The sequence below is a fragment of the Watersipora subatra genome, chromosome 2 (assembly GCF_963576615.1).
Source record: "Watersipora subatra chromosome 2, tzWatSuba1.1, whole genome shotgun sequence".
Lineage (NCBI taxonomy): Eukaryota > Metazoa > Bryozoa > Gymnolaemata > Cheilostomatida > Watersiporidae > Watersipora > Watersipora subatra.
The window spans coordinates 12,475,544-12,495,240 of NC_088709.1; the positions used below are offsets into that span (position 1 = coordinate 12,475,544).

At 35.2% G+C, this 19,697-nt stretch overlaps 1 protein-coding gene across 1 annotated transcript; it reads right to left on the reverse strand.

Moving 5' to 3' along the window:
- Positions 1-1,428: 1,428 nt before the first annotated feature.
- Positions 1,429-16,990, reverse strand: LOC137387728 (polypeptide N-acetylgalactosaminyltransferase 5-like). Its single transcript, XM_068074228.1, has 9 exons — positions 16,964-16,990; positions 15,702-15,868; positions 14,063-14,227; positions 13,429-13,628; positions 10,721-10,914; positions 9,585-9,708; positions 7,210-7,338; positions 3,906-4,139; positions 1,429-1,625 (listed from the first exon to the last, which is right to left on the reverse strand). The coding sequence occupies exons 2-9, from the start codon at positions 15,817-15,819 to the stop codon at positions 1,500-1,502; spliced, it is 1,290 nt and encodes a 429-aa protein (XP_067930329.1). The 5' UTR covers positions 15,820-15,868; positions 16,964-16,990; the 3' UTR covers positions 1,429-1,499.
- Between the last annotated feature and the right edge of the window lie 2,707 nt (positions 16,991-19,697).

The following is a 19,697-nucleotide window of genomic DNA, read 5'->3' on the forward strand; positions in this document are numbered from 1 at the left end:
TTTAATGACTGTGTTATTATTGGTTTTTATTGACAATTTTTCTCTTTTTCTTATTAGTTTTACTCAGTTTTTGATTCATGATTATGATAAAGGTAATTTCAGGTTAGGTTAGGGGAATGCACATCTTCAATCTCAATTTAAATCTATATGTTCCTACATTTCTAAACAGCAAGGTCTATGCAGTAAAACAAATTGTAAATGCCTTGAATAAAATAAAAAAAGAATTTACTAAAGTAAGAGCAGTGTCTGTATGTCCATTTGTCTGAAGTCAGGGTTAAAGGTTAAAGGTTACAATAATAAAAAACTTTTTAAAACACTTCAACTCAAAACATGCAGCTTGGTAGGTTCATTCACTAACACCTCATTCAAACATCTCTAATCGTGTATTTGTAAATAATTGTGCAGCTTTTTATTCATCCTTTATTGGCACTGCTGATGATCTCTCACAGCGCACTAAACTGCCAGGGTACTAGTACATATAATATAGATTCATTGTTATGCGAAATTTCTTACATAATACAAAGTAAAAATTTTATATAAATTTTCCGTGTATTCGAATTCATGTAAAAATAAATTTCTACTATTTGAGCATCTGTAATGGAAAATCATAGCTGCTCTCAGAGCCAAAGAAAACCAATTCGGCCAGCCGGTCGAGCTGAAAAAAAAGGACAGCCCGTCTCGACCGAGCTAAGAGAGATTCAGGCGAGTCCGGCTAGACCGATGCCAGAGGAATCTGAGCCGCCTCCGATGGTGAGATAGCTATAAGTACGTACAACAGGCCGACTGCCAGATAGGGAGAGACAGCTTGTTGGGCCAACTAGTCGGTACCAAAAGGGTCAACCGGCTACCGAGCTGGATTTTCCAAACAAGGGGCAGTTTACCATCCAGAAGACTATATAAGGAGCTCGATAAACAGAAAGATATAGAGCCCACGAAAACTTTTATATGCAGCTGTTTTCTGCACACGCATTGACTGTATTTATTTATCTATCTATTTGATGAAAGTAAATAAAACCTTGTACTCTAAAGGGGTTTGGTTACTTGTGAAATAGTATGGGGTTGTTGCATATCCTTTACACAACTACTGTACTTGTACGTATATGTATTTTTGACTAGACTGAAGTATTCACTGTATGAACAGACTGAGGTATGAACTACAGCAATCTTGATTAAATATTTTCTTATCTGTTTTCCTTCTGACCTTTGGTAAAAAGCCCACAAATGACAAATGTTACCTAACTTTGATTTTTTTAATATTCCTTTATTAACCCATTCAGAGCTTTATACATTGTCGGTGGTGGTAAATGAGCTACCCTATTCTCTACTGCCATTCTCACTCCAAAGCACTTCAAGTCATTAGCGAAGGTTTTGAGTGGCAAATACCTAATCTGCTACAGCCAAACAAATACTACTATTCTATGATGGTGTTTCAAACAAATACATTTCTATGATGGTGGAGTATAAAACACAAATTGTCCTGCTGCTGACTTGCTGCTATATTATTTGCGCTGTGGCCACAACCAAAGCTGACGTATATTATTAACATCACAAATGTTCATGACCAGCTCCCCTGCATCCGAACCTTCCATACAAGACTGAGATACAGAATGCTCGATCAGTCCACTCTGAAACAAATAAAAATCATTAAGAGAAAAACTACGTACACTTGCCACATGGACTAATTGTTCAGTACTACGGAAAGGTTACAGTGAACCTTAATGAAAAAAATGAAATACAAGTCTAATTTGGTTACTCTTTTGCTACTACTACTACCACTACTACTACTACTACTATCACTACTACTACTACTACTACTACTACTACTACTACTACTACTACTACTACTACTACTACTACTACTACTACTACTACTACTACTACTACTACTACTACTACTGCTACTACTACTACTAATACTACTACTATTACTACTACTACTATTACTACTACTATTACTAATACTACTACTACTACTGCCACTGCTACTGCTACTGCTACCACTACTACAATTACTGCTAATACTGCTGCTACTACTATTATTACTAATACTACTGTTACTACTACTATCGCATACTACTATTACTACTGGTACTGCTACTACTATGTGTTACTACTATACTACGAGTTGTTTCCACTGAGAGTGTTGGAGCTAAAAATGCATTTAGTCTGTTCACAATTTAAAATAAGTTTTTGCAAAGACTTTAAACCAAACCAACTCAGACGCTATAAAATGAATCATTTATTTAAGCCAGTAAAATGCAACATCGATATCCATTCCATTCGGTTGTATTTCAAATGTTCATCATTATTAACATTGTGAGATATAATAGGTCAACGCCATGTAGTATTCCACCAATAACGGCCATCAAGCACGAAAAAATAAAGTAGGCAACATTTTACTGATTTTGTGTCAGTAGCTAAGACAAAGCCATTTTCACAACCGTTTTTTGTTTTATTCCAAACAGACTTTATCGGCGTGGAGGCAACTCCAACAAATCATTCTGGAGTAAATCCGCCTTAAATCAATTGTTTGCTGAGAAGTAAGGATGTTGAAACCCATGTAGAAAATAGCTTGTCTTGTCACGAGCTGAATCGGTATGTAAAGTAAAACTGATAGGAAATTTGATGATGTCCGACTGCTCACTCGAATCTACTGTTTCGTTTTGCCTGGGGTTTCTCAAAAATTTCATGGCGTTGTGAACTCAAGCACGCAACAGTTGGACATCTTGTAAAATTCTGCAACAAGTTATTGCTAGGTAAGAATAAATTCAAAACGAAAATTTGCTTATGTACTCAGACAGCATTCACTTCCATACAATAATCAAGAAAGCTGTGAAGTTTATTTATTTATTCTGTGTAGATGAATGATATTTTTCAAATACCGAGAATTAGCATCATTAATGTTTCTTGTAACATATCATGAATATTTTTTTCAGTCTATATATATATAAATTCCAGTCTGTTGTCATTTGGTCTGTCTAACTATAGCTATTAAAATCTAAAAATGAAAGCTCAGCTTAGTGATGAAGTTGATGTCAGAATCTCCCACTCACCAGTCAATAACCTAACAATTTAGGCTACGCGAGATGCAATGGATTTATTGGGAGGTATAAGCCTCCATATCAGTTAAAATATGCATAGCACTCTGCATTATGCAACATCACTAAAGCTTGCTCTTACGGCTCATATTAGTAAGTTTAGCAAACGGATAGTAACTTACTCAAATTATTCATTGACAATGTGCCAGGCTAATGGCAAGTGACATGCAAATGCATTACCTGCCATTGTTCATAAGCTGTTTTTAATGACCGTGCAAAGCCGGGAATTTGGCTAGTTTTTATTATAATAAGAATCATGTCTATCCGTCTGTCCCTCTATCCAAAACCATGTTTTTAGTTAGGAAAAAAATACATCGCGCAGGAATTGAACACTCGATTTGCAGCCAAGCACACTACTAATTGTGCCACTTACAGAATAACTGTGCATACAGTAATTACTCATGATGATCTCTCATGGCGCACGACACTGCTGATATACTAGTAGACATAAAATATGGACTTGTTACTAGTCTATATTAATATATTCCACTTTATTATTGTTGTGTCTGTCTGTTAGTCTACCTAAATCATATATATTTACATAATTTTTGACAGATTTTGTGCAAAATTTATAAGCATATGCTTCCTGTCTTCAGCTACGTTACTAAACATATTTGGTTTCAAAACTTCATCTGGTTTCTGAGATCCAGGTTTTCGAAAATCTATTTGCAAGCTATCTGAATGAAATGAAAGCAACCTAGGGCATTGCCATCGGTATCACACATGTGTGTACAAACAACAACCTGTGCTTCCACACATTGAAACTGCGCTTTGGAATATCATACAGATTGACACTAAGCCAGGTACCTCTTTGTACACCCATTTTTGGTTGCCTTCCAGATTGTGACAGAGGTATGTTTTCACTTTACCACTGCCATCATAATCAAGACAAGCCTCATCGCGCCGTATTTCTCCTTTCTTGCTCATCAGCCAATACTGATTCTCTCCGAGGCCATGACACGGCAAAAATCCAATCGGTTGATCGTAGTATAAGTAGTTGGATAGTCCATCTATGCAGTAGTTGTTAGCTTTATTTCTTACCTGCAGGTATAAACCAAGCAGTAGTAATTAACTTCATTTTGTACCTGCAGGTATAATTATTCATTGAGATGTTAGAGTATTCAGAGTATAATAGAGTAAAGGAAGCAAGAAAGAGGTAAAAGTATTTGTAAACCAATCCTGAACAAGTATACTTGTTCATGCATAGATGCTGACTACAGATTCTAGAAGGTTCTAACAAATCAGGGTTAGTAAATCTTCACAACTCTCAACAAAGTTGGTATTTCTGATTAACTTCTTCCTAACTTTACACCACATGGTTATGTATTCGCTGTAGATTTGTAAAGCTACTTCAAAGTGAGACAAGCCTTTTAGGTGTGGCATAATTTTTTCAGAAAAATAAGCAGCAGGCTGTATTCGTTGAAATCATGCTCGGCTTTTATATTCTATACTTAGCAGGTGATTTTCTGTGAAGATGGGAAAACCATGTGAAAATCCCATGCATATTTAGCCATCATGCATAAAGCCTGTTTCCAATTTCGTTTGCGAGACCCCGGTGGTAATCTTGCGCAGCAAAATGCTTGGGACGCTAAGCTCGGCGGCTTCTGTTCACATAAAGCTGCATCGCTAATAACCACACAAAAACGTTCAATCGGCATGTCATTGCGATAATGGTGACCTTCACCTGTACAGTGCATTTTGGGAAGGTCTTGCCGCCAACGTTTTTGCAAAATTTGAACACCGCTAAACTCTTGTGTTGACCGCCGGCAACTACCGGTGATACTCGGTGAAACTCGGCGGTACCCGGCATGTAGGTTCACATTTCACCACAATAGCCTGCGGTGCTGTCACTGGTGCTTTGCGGCGTATTTGGGAACCAGGCTTAAGCCATTGTTTGCTACTTTTAGCACCCTTTCAGCCAACTTGTTGCACTGCAATTTAATTTAATTGCTTATGTCTCTATTTATGTTATTCATGTCATTTATGTTTATTTGCATAAGCAATAAAATTTCTGCCATAAAGCACATTAAACGCATCAAATATTTGCCTCTACAAGTAGTAAAATGATATGCTGATCACTGTCTGTTATTCAGCCCGATTAGTTGACCATTGTTTGTTAGTCTGTCTTATTGGCTGCCCATTGGCTGTTAGTCTACCTTATTGGCTGACCATTGTCTGTTAGTCTACCTTATTGGCTGACCATTGGCTGTTAGTCTACCTTATTGGCTGACCATTGTCTGTTACTCTGTCCTATCGGTTCACCATTGTTTGTTATTTTATCTTATTGGCTGATCATTGCTTGTTTGTCTATCTGATTGGTGGATCATTGTATGTTAGTCTATCTGGTTGGCTGACCATTGTTTGTTATGTGTAGTCTAATTTATTGGCTGACCATTGTCTGTTATTCTGTCTTATTGGCTGACCATTGTTTGTTTGTCTATCTGATTGGCTGATCATTGTCTGTTAGTCTTTCTTATTGGCTGACCATTGTCTGTTAGTCTGTCCTATTGGTTCACCATTGTTTGTTATTCTGTCTTATTGGCTGACCTTTGTTTGTTTGGCTATCTGATTAGCTGATAATTGTCTGTTAGTCTATCTGATTAGCTGATCATTGTCTGTTAGTTTATCTGATTGGCTGACCATTGTCTGTTAGTCTTTCTTATTGGCTGACCATTGTCTGCTAGTCCGTCCTATTAGCTGACTAATGCTTATAATGTGACATGATTAGATGATCACTGTCCCTAATCAATAGGATTAGCTAATCATTGTCTGTGAGTTAGTATGATTGGCTACATATTGTTTGTGCTCTGAGGAGGGATCTCATGCTTTTACGACCCTTCATCATTTTTACACAACACTGAGGATTCTAATCCTAAAGTCACAAAATAGGGCAAGTATTTGGCTTAGAGTTTCATTAGCTTTTGACAGCTTAAATTAACTGAGTAAAATTGTGAGTTAATTCTTATATAGAACCTTTTACATACAGTGTATACCATAAAACCTCTAACTGAATGCCACCTCTACTTGAACGCCACTTCCAATTGACCGCCACTATAGAGGAAAGGGTTGAAAATTAGAGCGCCATGGCATTCAATTAGAGGTTTTACGGTATTTCAGTTACATGCATTTACAGATGCTTACAACAACTGGGGTACATTGCCTTTTTCAACTGGATTCATAATTTCATATGCATTGTTTTTAAGTAAAGTGAAGTAATTTGTCTTTATTTATGGAAATTTAATTAAAATGTTTAGCATGGGTTCCTCATCTTAGCAGAAGCTCGTTTACGTTGAAAATCACTAATAACTTTACAATCATGCCCCAACATACAAGTGTCCCGACATACAAAAAAATCGAAATACGAGCAAACCTTTGAGCAATATTTTGCCTCAGAGTACGAAAAAACCTTTGAGATACAAGGATACGAGATAGTTCTTAAAAAGTGCCAAGCGGAAAACAGAGAACAAAAAACTAAATTAAAGCTTAATTCAGTAAAAGATTAAAAATTAGATTGAAGTGTGTGTTTAGTCAGCTAAATTCATTTAAGTTAAATTCAAAGTTTATGTTACGTAGCGTCACAAAAGTATAGTGTACCGAACCCGTTGCTGTCAAGTCTCTCTCATCACCGTTAATCGCTACGCCTGTTTGGCAATTGAAATCTTGATACAGTACTATACATAGTAATGTTACATTTTATTGCAGATACTAATTACCACTAAATAGGATTTTTTTATTTTGTGAGCATAAGTAGCAAACTGCATCAATTAAAAACACATTTTTCCATTCTAATATTCTGTTTTAGGTGGTTTTTTGTAGTGCGGGAACGAATTAAACTGTATTTCATTATTTAATATAGAAAAAAGTGTCTTGAGATACAATTAAATTGACATATGAGTCCCAGAACGCATTAAGCTCGCGTGTCGAGGTATGACTGTACTTATAAGCGGAAGAAGACAGCTTAATTTCTTTTTGCAAAATTGGTACCCATTATTTGGCTGTCACAGAATTTGAATGTAAATAAAAAAGTATTTTTATTTGTAACCATCTCTGATTTATTATCTATGCCTGTTACTGGCTGGCACCGACAAAGAGAGTATTAGTGCATGCATACTTCACCGGTGTGGGTGGCCTGGCCAGGTATGAAGAGTTCAGGGAAGATGTTTGTTAAATACCAGTCAAATGATTTACATTTCAATCTCTCCCTAAGCTTGATCCTCAAGGAAATGTCTCCATAGTTGCCCTGTAATATGATAAAAGGGTCACAGGCTATGTATAAGGATTTGTTGCATCATTGCAGCTGGGAGGCAGAGCGGTTTATTCAATTGGATGTTTAAGCTATTAGTGAGGTTTTGGAGTTGTGTCGCCTTAATTACCACTCGAATGATTTACACTTCAATCTTCCCTTAAACTTGATCTCTAAGGATATGTCTCCATAGTTACCCTGCAAAGTGGTCTGGAAATTATGAGCTTTACATATGGATTTGTAAGCTCATTGAAGATGTGCTCGAGAATATTTTACTCCAATGCAATGAATTGATGATTTCGTAGCTTTCTGTTCCAACTATTTAATTAAAATGATTGTCAAATGTTTTACTAAACACGCAAAGTAAAGGAATATTTGAAATGCCAAAACCAAACCTAAAGCAATTTATCTATGTAAAAAATTACTGGTTAAATAATATTGTTAATTGCACAGCATATGTATTAGCTTTTAACTTTTTTTTGAAAAATAGAGCGATTTCACCTTTTCGTTGTTACAAAATTAGGTATCTAGCATTATCTGTTTATGCGGGTTGTAGCTGACATTTAAATGAGTAACTGACAAAAAAACATATTTTGTTGTCGGTTTTGCTACAAAACAGCTGAAGCCCAGTGGCCAATTCCTAAAAAGCAGCATGTGGTGACAGGTATGGCAACCAAACTAAAGTTGCTCTTTGCAACTGGTGATATCTTCATTTGTTGAGGTCTCTTTGCCATCAACCCAAGGCATGTCTAGCTGAGGGCAACAATCTATATATATAAATCTCGGTGTTTGTCTGTTGTTTGTTTGTCCAATTATAGTAATAAAGTTTTAGGAGCAAAAAGTCTGCAAAAAATCTACTGGATTTTAATTCCAAACCTCCATGACTGCAGACCGCCAAACGAACCCATACACTACACTGTTCTTGCCATAATCTGGAATGATAGGGCAAATGCTTGTGCAGCACTTACAAAATTACTATTGGCCAACTGGTTTCGCAGCTACTTTTATAGCAATGAATTAGACTAGCTTAAGTTATTAGGTTACCAAGTAGCTTACTCAATTTTATTGGGTTTTTATTTTGTTATTCAGTAACGCAAAAAATTCAGCTGGTTTTTACTATCGCAAAGACGTTACTGTCCAAAGCCAGAATTAAAAGTAAAAAATAAAACTTGCATAATATGGGGTTCAAACTGATGACATTGAACTTTGTTCACCCAAACTCAAACACTACACCAATCAGCCAATCTCTCCCAGCCCACTAGACTGACAAGGTACTAGTATTCATAAAAAGCAAGCTGCTCAACCTATTCTTGCAGCAAGTAAAGCAGATATCATACGGCAATTTTAAGTGACTGCCAATACACACACTCCTAAAACATTTACACCTTAGCAAGCATATGTCAATGCTCTTATAAAAATAGCAAGTACACAATAGGAAACATCTAAAAAAGATACGCTCTAAAATGGAGAGCTCTTTGAAAACTAAAATGATGGCTCACTAAAATAACTAACCGATTCCCAGTGTCTTACAATGCTAGTCACTAAGACTATGAAGAGTTAACCAGAAATTGCTAGTAAATACTACCAATCTAGAAAGCATAAGGGAGTTATAAATTTCAAAAAATTAATCTGAAATTTTTGATTAAAAGAAATCATTTCAATAACTGTGTCTTAAAAGTTGAAATAAAATCGTTTAGAAACAATATGTTATATTTGTGGCAGTGAATAACTTATCTGAGCAAATACATAAAAAAAGAATTTTCACATCAAGGTGGTTGTAATCTTTCCTATTTTGCCAAATACATTCAGTGTGAGCTGCTGTGATTGTTATATGTAAATATAATAATCTAATAATAATATAATCTAGTAATGTGATAATGTATTAATTTAATAATGTAATAATATAGTGATATAATAGCACTTTAGAACAGGCTGTGTTCATCACTCTACTAGCCGTAATCACATTTAGAGTGTTAGTATAAAGGTTGCATACAGCAGGATTAACTTTCAACTTTTAGCTCAGTAGACCTACACACTCCCACCTGTATCAACTCAAACTTTGCCAGTTTAGGAATAATTGTGCAGTTAGTTATTACACCTGATTATCTCTCCTGGAACTTAACTGCTCGGGCATTAATAAACAATAAAATTACCCAGTTTTTCTTCATAGTATAATGTGCGAAAAATATCTTTCAAGTTTTTGCCAAGTTTTGGTTCGGGCTTATCTATGTAGTACAACTTACCAGTTGACGATTGAATCTCTCATAGTAGAAGTTCTTGTACTCGTCCATCCAGACCTCCGCTAATCTCATGCTGTTCTTTTCAACAACATTTTCTCCCTCCTTCCATATATACGGACTTCGTCGCCTGCAAGTAGATACTCTCCACAATTAGGCTTTTGAACTAGTTTGAAAACGCTGCAAATGTAACAATTCTAGACACTACATGTATATCTGTCTTAAAGTCGGTTTATTGCCATTTGAGTGACTGTATTGAGTACTAAACTTTGATGATTAGGAGGTAAAATTTGAGAATTTAAAAACAATCAGCCTAATAAAACTTGTTATTCCAAAATTAACCATTTCTTATGCTAAAAAATCATTGTTCAAGATCACATGTTTTAAGTAGCATTTTTCCTTTTAATTTTTCTAGCTCCGATTGCCTTTATGCAATTACATCTTTAAAAAATCTAAATCTTTTGAAGGCTTTTTTAGACAATAATTACAAATAGTGTTCAGAACAGCTTTTATATTGTATACTAACTTTAGTCAGTAACAACTAAAAACAAGGCAAGTACATTGCAAATATTGATATTTGAAGTGAGTTTATTGAAGGTTTTTTTTAGCTAGATGCATTCTATGCAGTAGGAATTACATTTAAAAACTGTCTAAAATGTTTGTAGGGAGTATAAAGTTACATTTTTTTTTATTATTCAAATTATTGAAACAGATCAAGTTGGCTCACTAAACTCATCAAATTTGACTCCGTTTTTATCCTTCTGATGTTAGCCAGAACCTATCCAGTATAGAATAGCATAATACACAATATATTTAGACAGGTTTGGTATTTAATAGTCTAGCAAATCTTTTTATATAAGTGGTTGATTAAACTTCTTAATTAAATTTTATTCATATTTTTAAGGCTTTATTTTTTAAAGTTTAAACTGCATGTTGCGACGATCAAGTTCACATGTTTTCTCGACAAGATCATAGAACCACAGTTACTGTAATATACCTACGCCATAATTAAAAATGCCTGGCAAAATTAAAAAAACTTATAATGAGACCGTAAAACAGTGTCAAGGTTGACATTCTGTCACGCTAATTTGATCTCAAACCAGCAATATAAAGATATCACACTCATGATTAAATTATCCAACCTGAAAATATGTCCAACACGAGAGCAGGGAATGATTTCTAGGGTCCCTCCACACATCCATACTTTGAAAGATAATTCTAGATTCTCTCCACCCCAAATTTCCATGCCTGCGTCATAGGTACCTAGTTCTATGAAGTATTTTCTGCAAATGGAGAAGAGACCGCCAGCCATTGTTGGGGAGTAGATTGGTGAAACCTGGAGAACAAAGACAATCAAAAAATACGATAAAACTGCTGCGAGACTTTATGATGGTGTAAAAGTAGGTGGATCACCTATGATCAATTGGTACCAGTAGTCTGTGCATTAGCACCAGCCTCAGATGCAGTTTTGAGTAGACGATCAAGAGTAGCATTAGATGAGCTATGAACCATGGTATGGAGTGTACCAAGCGGTAACTTTCAGGGTGACCTCAGGGGTGACAACATAAATGAGAGCAGAAGTGACACCAGCGATAAACACAAAGGTGAAAACAGGTTTGGCATCAGGAGTGACGTCAGGGTTGAAATCAGCATTGACAACAGGAGTGAAATCAGTAGTAACATCAGGGGTGCCATCAGCAATGACAACAGGAGTGACATCAGGAGTCACATCAGGGGGTGACATCAGAAGTGACATCAGGAGTGATATCAGGAGTGACATCAGGAGTGACATCAGGAGTAACATCAAAAGTGACATCAAGCGTGACATCAAGGGTGACATTAGCATTGACAACAGGAGTCACAACAAGAGACAGCTAAGTTCTCAATTCTGCTAGTCTTAAGGTTGTTGAGAGCTATAATTTTTAGCCCTGTAGGTTTATAGATATTCAAATTGCAACAGACTGCATGTCAGCTTGTACCGACAGCTAATAATGTTATACAAGTAGGTGTACAATATAGGGTCAAACAGGTCTTGATGCACAGTCCAAAATATTGAATCTTTTTTATATATATAAGCATGAAGGGTAATTGAAAGTTCATAATAAGCGATTGCAAATAATCAATAATAGAGATTGACTTCTGTTAGACATATGGCAGGTATACTCTAATAAACTCATATAAGTTCAGTTGTTTTCTATGTTGTATAATCAGATGCGACAGAGCGAGTGATAAATGTATATATAAGCAGACAAATAGAGGTAAATGAAAAGTTGAAAAGGTAAATACACATACAGGCAGATCTGAGATAAAGTAATTACATAGCCAGGTATAGATACATGTATGTGAATAGATATATACATAGATAGGTAGATATGCGAATAGGTAATAATGCAGGTAGGTAGGTACAATCTGTGAATAGGCGGTAGAGAAGACCTAGTTTTAAAATTGAACAATTATTTTCAAAAGTTATTTTTTTGAATAACAGCAGCAGCAAACATATAATGATACACATATTACAGGTAAAAGTGTTGAAATACAATAAGATTTCATTTTTCTCTGTTTCCTTACACAGAAAATTGTGTTCAGTTGATGATCCTATAACGTATTCCTCCTATACCATAGATTCAACATAACATAAAGATTTTATGTAAAATCTTTGCTTTGTACTACGTCAAGAATTCTATATAACGTAAAATATCAAATTCGATTTAAATAGCGGCAATCTTGTGGTTAGCCTTAAAAATCACCTTTTTTGCTACACTTGTGAGACAAAACGACATACGCATAGTGTAATCTTTATTATACAAGATATGCACTTGTATATAAGTTGTATATAAGTTCCATAACATTGTAGTTTGCCATGATAGGGTGGCAAATGTGTAGACAAAATAGAAAAAGTAAGTAGCTGTGCTATTACTCAAAATTACTTAAAAGTGATCGATTAGTGCAGGTGTTATATCACCAGTCTACCAACATGATTTTCCATGAGTTGGAGTATCACTGAAAGCTATTTTTTATTCTTATCTTGACTCCTGAGGGCAGATAAAAAATAGAGAGGTAAACACCATTCTTTTTATAGTAAAAGTATATTTTTGTTTACTTTATTGTAGACGTATAAAATATTTGTTGTTAGTTTTCTTCTGTAGAATAGACCTTGCTGTTTGAACAAAACAAATCGTTGTAAATACACGTCAAAGGTCTATTTATTTGCTTCCTTTAATTAATTGTAAAATTACCTCAAACATGAACCATAAATAAAACAAGTGAAAGTGATAAAAGGAAGCAATATGTTCTCAATGCAAACCAATAACATTGCAGTTACGGTACAGCCAACAAATTAAAAAGTAAATTTAGTTTTTGTTGTATAGTAAAAAAGGTTAGTTTGGAAAGATCTTAGAACGGATTAAGCAATTTACATGTACTTTACTGTTTGTATAATATAAAATCCTTATACCGTAACATAAAACTTCCTGCAACGGATTATTTATGTTGTAAGAGCACCTACTGTAATGTCAAACCAGCTTATGCCACATTCATATTCAATAATTTTGTGTATTAAGTAACTAACCAACGAGATTAGTCGCCGAGGCCCCCTACACAATTCTATTATTGCATTATATTCTATTGTATGGCTACTGTTAGACTGAGTAGCTTTTGCAAGAATATAAACTGGCTGCCCTTTTTATTTGAAAAGATATGAAATTTGGTTGCCACAAAAAAGTTGCAACAACTGCCATATTTAAAGAGAAAGTAGAATCAAGCGTATCTATAACAAGGAAATGTTATAGATAACTTGAGCATACGCATGAAAAGGAGGAAATAAATCTTTTATATGTACACATGGACCGACCTTATCCAAACGACGTTTACGTTCTCTCTCCGGTATCTCGTGCCAGTTAAATTGCAGATTCCAGTCGAACCCTCCAACGTAAACATCATTTTCATTTTTGCCTTGATACTCTAGTGTTGTGTCCTGAATGCCATCAATGACTGGTGTTACAACTACCGTACTGTTTTGGTGAATCTCGTCCAGCAGAGGCTCCAGCCATCCTGATAGAAACAGTAGGTTTAGTTCAAACTATATAGAAACAAATGTCTAGCAACTCTAGCCAAGTATGAGAATGTCTAGGCAAGTTTAGGCAAGTTTAGGCAAGTTTAGATAAGTTCTTTCTGCCGCTAACCAGACATAAATGTATAATCAATCCATTTTACACAAAAAGATTTTGCAACAAACTTTCCAACATAATTAAAAATATTCATTTATAAAATTATTTTCATGATGACCAGCGCACTAAAATACTACTGTAGGGCTGTAACCCTCTTATCAGTTAAACTTGAATGAAGATTTGGTTGAAACCAACTTGAGGAAATGGTATTCAGTTTTAATGACTTTTACAAAAAAAGTCAAACAGTAACAAAGAAATCTAAAAAAAGACATTTATATAATATGCGAAAAATTATATTAAAATCTAGATTCTACATACCTTCAGTACACTCAATGTGAGAATCTAAAAAAGTCAGCACATCACCAGATGCTGCCTTGGCACCAGCCAGCCTAGATCTGATTAGTCCTTCCCGCTTTTTCATTCTGATTATTTGCACTATATTTAGCTTGTCCATGTAGTTCTGGAGTTGCTCCCCCAGATGAGCTGAAGCCAGTTGTTAAATATATAATAAATCAACTATACTCAAAATTCAAACAAAGTAGATCAAAGTAATTCTCAAATTACAAAAGCATGAAAATTATAAATTGAGTTAAAAAGCTTTACAAAATAGAGCAAGTTACGCATCTACAGGTAAATCATTAATTATATTTTAGTGAGAGCTGAGATAACTGCAGTTTCCTTCTGCAAGGTACCCAATAATTTTCAGTTTTTACATTGCTGTAGATCTTAAATTTAAATTGTCAAAATTATGCATTTATTTATCTTCTTTATTTATGCGCATATTAAACAATCAACTTATACTATACGAGCACTATACTAGCACTATACTAGTGCTATACTAACACTATACTAAGACTATAATAGCTCTATACTAACACTACACTAAGACTATACTAGCACTATGCTAGCACTATATTAACACTATACTAAGACTATACTAGTACTATTATACTAACACTTATACTAGCACTATACTAGCACCATACTAAGACTATACTAGCACTATACCAAACCTATACTAAGACTATACTAGCGCTATACTAGCATTATACTAACACTGTACTAGTACAGTACTAATACTGTACTAGTAATGTACTAGTACAATACTAGTACAGTACTAGTATAGTTCTAGTACATTACTAGTAAAGTACTAGTGCAGTACTAGTACAGTTCTAGTACATTACTAGTACAGTAATAGTACTGTACTAGTACAGTACTATTACAGCTCTAGTACATTACTAGTACAGTACTAATACAGTATTAGTACTGTACTAGTACTGCACTAATACTGTACTAGTAATGTACTAGAACTGTACTAGTACTGTACTAGTACTGTACTAGTAATGTACTAGAACTAAAAATAAAAAACTTAGAGTTATATTTTCATTATTTTTTTTAATAATAATACTTAGGTTCATTGTAAGTCGTAGTCCAGTCACTCCATGGAATCATTCCTTACATCTCAAGCACTTTTCATAAAACTGTCACTTACACATATCAGAAAATCTGATGACTCCAGCTTTAAGCAGCTGAACAAATAATTTCAAATAAATTGTATTAAACTAATTTAAATCGTGACCTATCAGAGAGGCAGTTTTTGTAATCAATTCCCCTGAAAAAGTTGCATTATAAGTTGGTAAAGTGTTTGTAATGTAATATTCAATTATTTCCAGAGATGGTCAATAGAAGTTATTGTAAAACATTCGATAATAGCCCAAGTTACTTTTTTATATTCATTTGTAGTTAGAAATTAATAATAAAGAAATAAACTAGAATTATACGGAGATAAACCTATGTCATTCATGTTTAACTAAAACTGTTTTCCTAGTAACAAGGCAAGTTACTACGTATTTCTTGTAGCAACTAGTAAGAACAAGCTAATATCAAAACATCGCAATCTACATAGATACAGGCTTAAACAGGTGTTTCAAACACTCTCAATAAAACTGTCACTTACACATATCCGAGAAGTCATCAACCAAAATAATCTCCTTGAGAAGTTTAGGATCGGATCTGTCTATAACACTGTGTACTGATCGTAGTAAGACTGACCAGGCCTCGTTATGAAAGCACATGATCACACTTGTGTTCGGTAGATCCTTGGCATATATCTTTATTTTACACCTGCAGTTGAAACTTACATCTGAACAGCAAGTAGCATCTGCTAACTATTATAGGGTAAATCGGTTGGTAGTGTAATAATAAAATAAATTAATTGAAACACTGAAATAACTTTACCTCAAGTACGAGAGGTTGCAACAACTATTATAGTTTGGCTACCTTAGACTGTCACATTATTTTTGTGAGTCGCACATGTTTTGGTTTTACATTTGTGTGTAACAAGTGTTACACTAATCTTATTAACAAAAACTGCCTAAAATAACCAAAATCATTAAACAAATGCTAACCAAGATCTCATGTAGTTGATGCTGATGCGAGCATTGATGATAGAGACATAACAGTACAGCTTGTCTCTTTCTGACTTTCCAGATTGTGAAAGACCATTTACATGTTTGCCATCATTCAGTTTTGTATAAGAAATTGTTATGAACAGCAATTTATTCTCAAAAATGAAATATAAGTCAAAACATTCAAGAACATCATTATTATTATTGCTAAACACTGGCATATTATAGTCTCAAACTTAATTTATCTCGTACCATTTTCGTTAACATTAGCCATACTATTGATTATAAAATTATCAGTTACGATTGTCTGACTAACTGTTATTACTTTGAGTGTTTATGAGGTTTGCCATCTAAATGCATTTATCCTAAGTTCTGTGAAATATATCAGTGGCTGCCCTCACAAATCTCACTGTTTGCCAAAAAATTTGAGAACACAAATAGTACTTCTTGCGTTATTAGAGTAAAAACATCAATCGTAATATTTCAATACCACTAGGTTGTTATATATTATAGATTATACATTACTGTAGGTTATTATAAATTAATAAATTATAGATTATACATTACTGTAGGTTATTATAAATTATATATTATAGATTATACATGGCTGTAAGTTATTGTAAATTATATATTATAGATTATACATTACTGTAGGTTAATATAAATTATATATTATAGATTATAGGTTATACATTACTGTAGGTTATTGTAAACTATATATAGTACACTATTTTTATGTTACTGTTAACTGTACATTAGGAAAGTTTTAAAGCTCACCAGTGCAAACAAATTTGTTTTACTAAATACTCACAAAGGATCCCTGACATCTAAAAGCTGCCGGTGGACAGATATCTGGTCACTGGCAAACTCATTATAGGCATTATTTTGCCAGCCATCCTCATATCGTTTCCTATCCTCAGGACTAAGCTTTTCTTTGTTAATCATAACACCTTGTCCCAACTCTCCTGTGCATTTGTAAAGTTAGATTAGTTGAGAAAACATTTAGAATAATATTTGACCTCAATTCTAACCAATAGCAATGGCAGTTTTAAGATATAACTATGTTTACTCTGTATCAAACATATTATAATCATTATTATATATTTTAATTTATGTACTTTCTCACAAAACTACACTTTCTTAGGATTCACCCTACCCGAGAACTCAAGCTAACTCAAGATCTTTTTCATGAACCAATTTTATTATACAAGTACCTACTAGTGTACTTCCTCATGAACCACCCTTGCTTTCTACTATCTGAGGTCAACACTATCTCAGATCTCCCACTATCTGGGTGGGAGAACTATCTGAGCTCTCACACTATCTGAGGGCTCACACTATCTGAGGGCCCACACTATCTGAGGGCTCACACTATCTGAGGGCTCACACTATCTGAGTGCCCACACTATCTGAGTGCCCGCACTATCTGAGTGCCCACACTATCTGAGGTCTCACACTATTTGAGTGCCCACACTATCTGCGGGCTCACACTATCTGAGTGCCCACACTATCTGAGGTCTCACACTATCTGAGTGCCCACACTATCTGAGTGCCAACACTATCTGAGGGCTCACACTATTTGAGTGCCCACACTATCTGAGGTCTCACACTATCTGGGTGCCCGCACTATCTGAGTGCCCACACTATATGAGGTCTCACACTATCTGAGTGCCCACACTATCTGAGTGCTCACACTATCTGAGTGCTCACACTATTTGAGTGCCCACACTATCTGAGGTCTCACACTATCTGAGTGCCCACACTATCTGAGTGCCCGCACTATCTGAGTGCCCACACTATCTGAGGGCTCACACTATTTGAGTGCCTACACTATCTGAGTGCCCACAATATCTGAGGGCTCACACTATTTGAGTGCCCACACTATCTGAGGGCTCACACTATCTGAGTGTCCGCACTATCTGAGTGCTCACACTATTTGAGTGCCCACACTATCTGAGGTCTCACACTATCTGAGTGCCCACACTATCTGAGTGCCCGCACTATCTGAGTGCCCACACTATATGAGGTCTCACACTATCTGAGTGCTCACACTATCTGAGTGCCCACACTATCTGAGGGCTCACACTATTTGAGTGCCCACACTATTTGAGGGCTCACACTATCTGAGTGCCCACACTATCTGAGGGCTCATGCTATCACAATTCCCATTTTTTCATAAACTACTCTCTTTGTAGTGGCTGACAAGAATAGTTAATGCTCTCTTAGAAATATATTTAACAGTTACAAGGAAATGATAACTATGGTTGTCGAAGAGAACATTTGATTAGTTTTAGCTGCTTTTCTCGCAGACTACCCATAATGCTGTTTTCGTTACAAGTTCATGATTGTTCTTTATGCCTGCCAACTGCTTTATCTCAATGTAGAACCAGCTCTTGCCAATGTTCATGAATAGCATACCAGTGAACCATATACTATGTCAAGGTCTTAGCAAACATGCTTTGACAGATTCAGTCACAGCATCTACCTAATAAAGAATGTACAAAGAGAACACAACCCTCAAACAAGCGCTTTTCAATAGTGGTCAGTGGCTTGATTTGACTGTGTTTGAAAGTTGTTGCACAAACCTTTATGGTTGAGTAAACTTTAATGTATATCCTAGCCCACCTGGAAGGTCGGGGTTGGGTGTGTTTAAATCATACTCCAGCCTACCTTGCAAGTTGGAGTTAGGTGTGCATTTCATACCATAGCCTAACTGGCGAACTGGGGTTTCGTGTGTATATCATTATCTAGCCTACCTGGCAGGCTGGGATTAGGTGTAGATTTCTTTAGCTGTATATGGATAGGCGGAGGTACCACATTTTTGTCAACTTTTTGAAAGTTAAACAGGCTTCTTACTTCTTTAACAGGTTTCTGTAATAAAGGCACTTGTGGAATCGGGAAGCTCGGTGAGGGTTGGGAAGGTTTATGGTGTTCTATAGAGCTACCAATCCTACAACAGGCACCAAACATTCCAAACTTTGAACAAGAACAAATTACGGACAAACTATTGTAAAACTTGAAAATCAATATATTTCTTAAAGTTTTTTTATCTGTGTGCATATAAGATACGGTACTTATTATTGTTGAATTTGTTGAAAAACAAAACACTTACAAATTTGTAATTGTCTGCTCTACCGAGTCTTTCTGGCAAGTTCAAGAATGGTGACACAACTCAGCATCCGCTAAGTTGAAATTATTAAAATTACTACGTAACTAATGGAAACTGTTTACGAGTTCCTGAAAATGTTTTTATTTTTATAGTAGCTAATAGAAGAGCATGGAGGTTTCATGTCTGCATGACACAAACCTTGCTAGGCATGAAGGGATATTCTAGACACAAAGAGTGTTTACGACGCTAACAGCAAACATGACTATTTTATAGTTCCACGGCTGGTGCATGCATTTCCAATGTCCTGAAAGGCAAAGATTTTGGCCGTTTAGTTATTTAATTACACAGGATATAAACATATAAGCCACTCAAAAAATAAAACTATAAAAGTGGCAGAAAAATTAACGTAGTTACAATATCAGATGCACATAATACA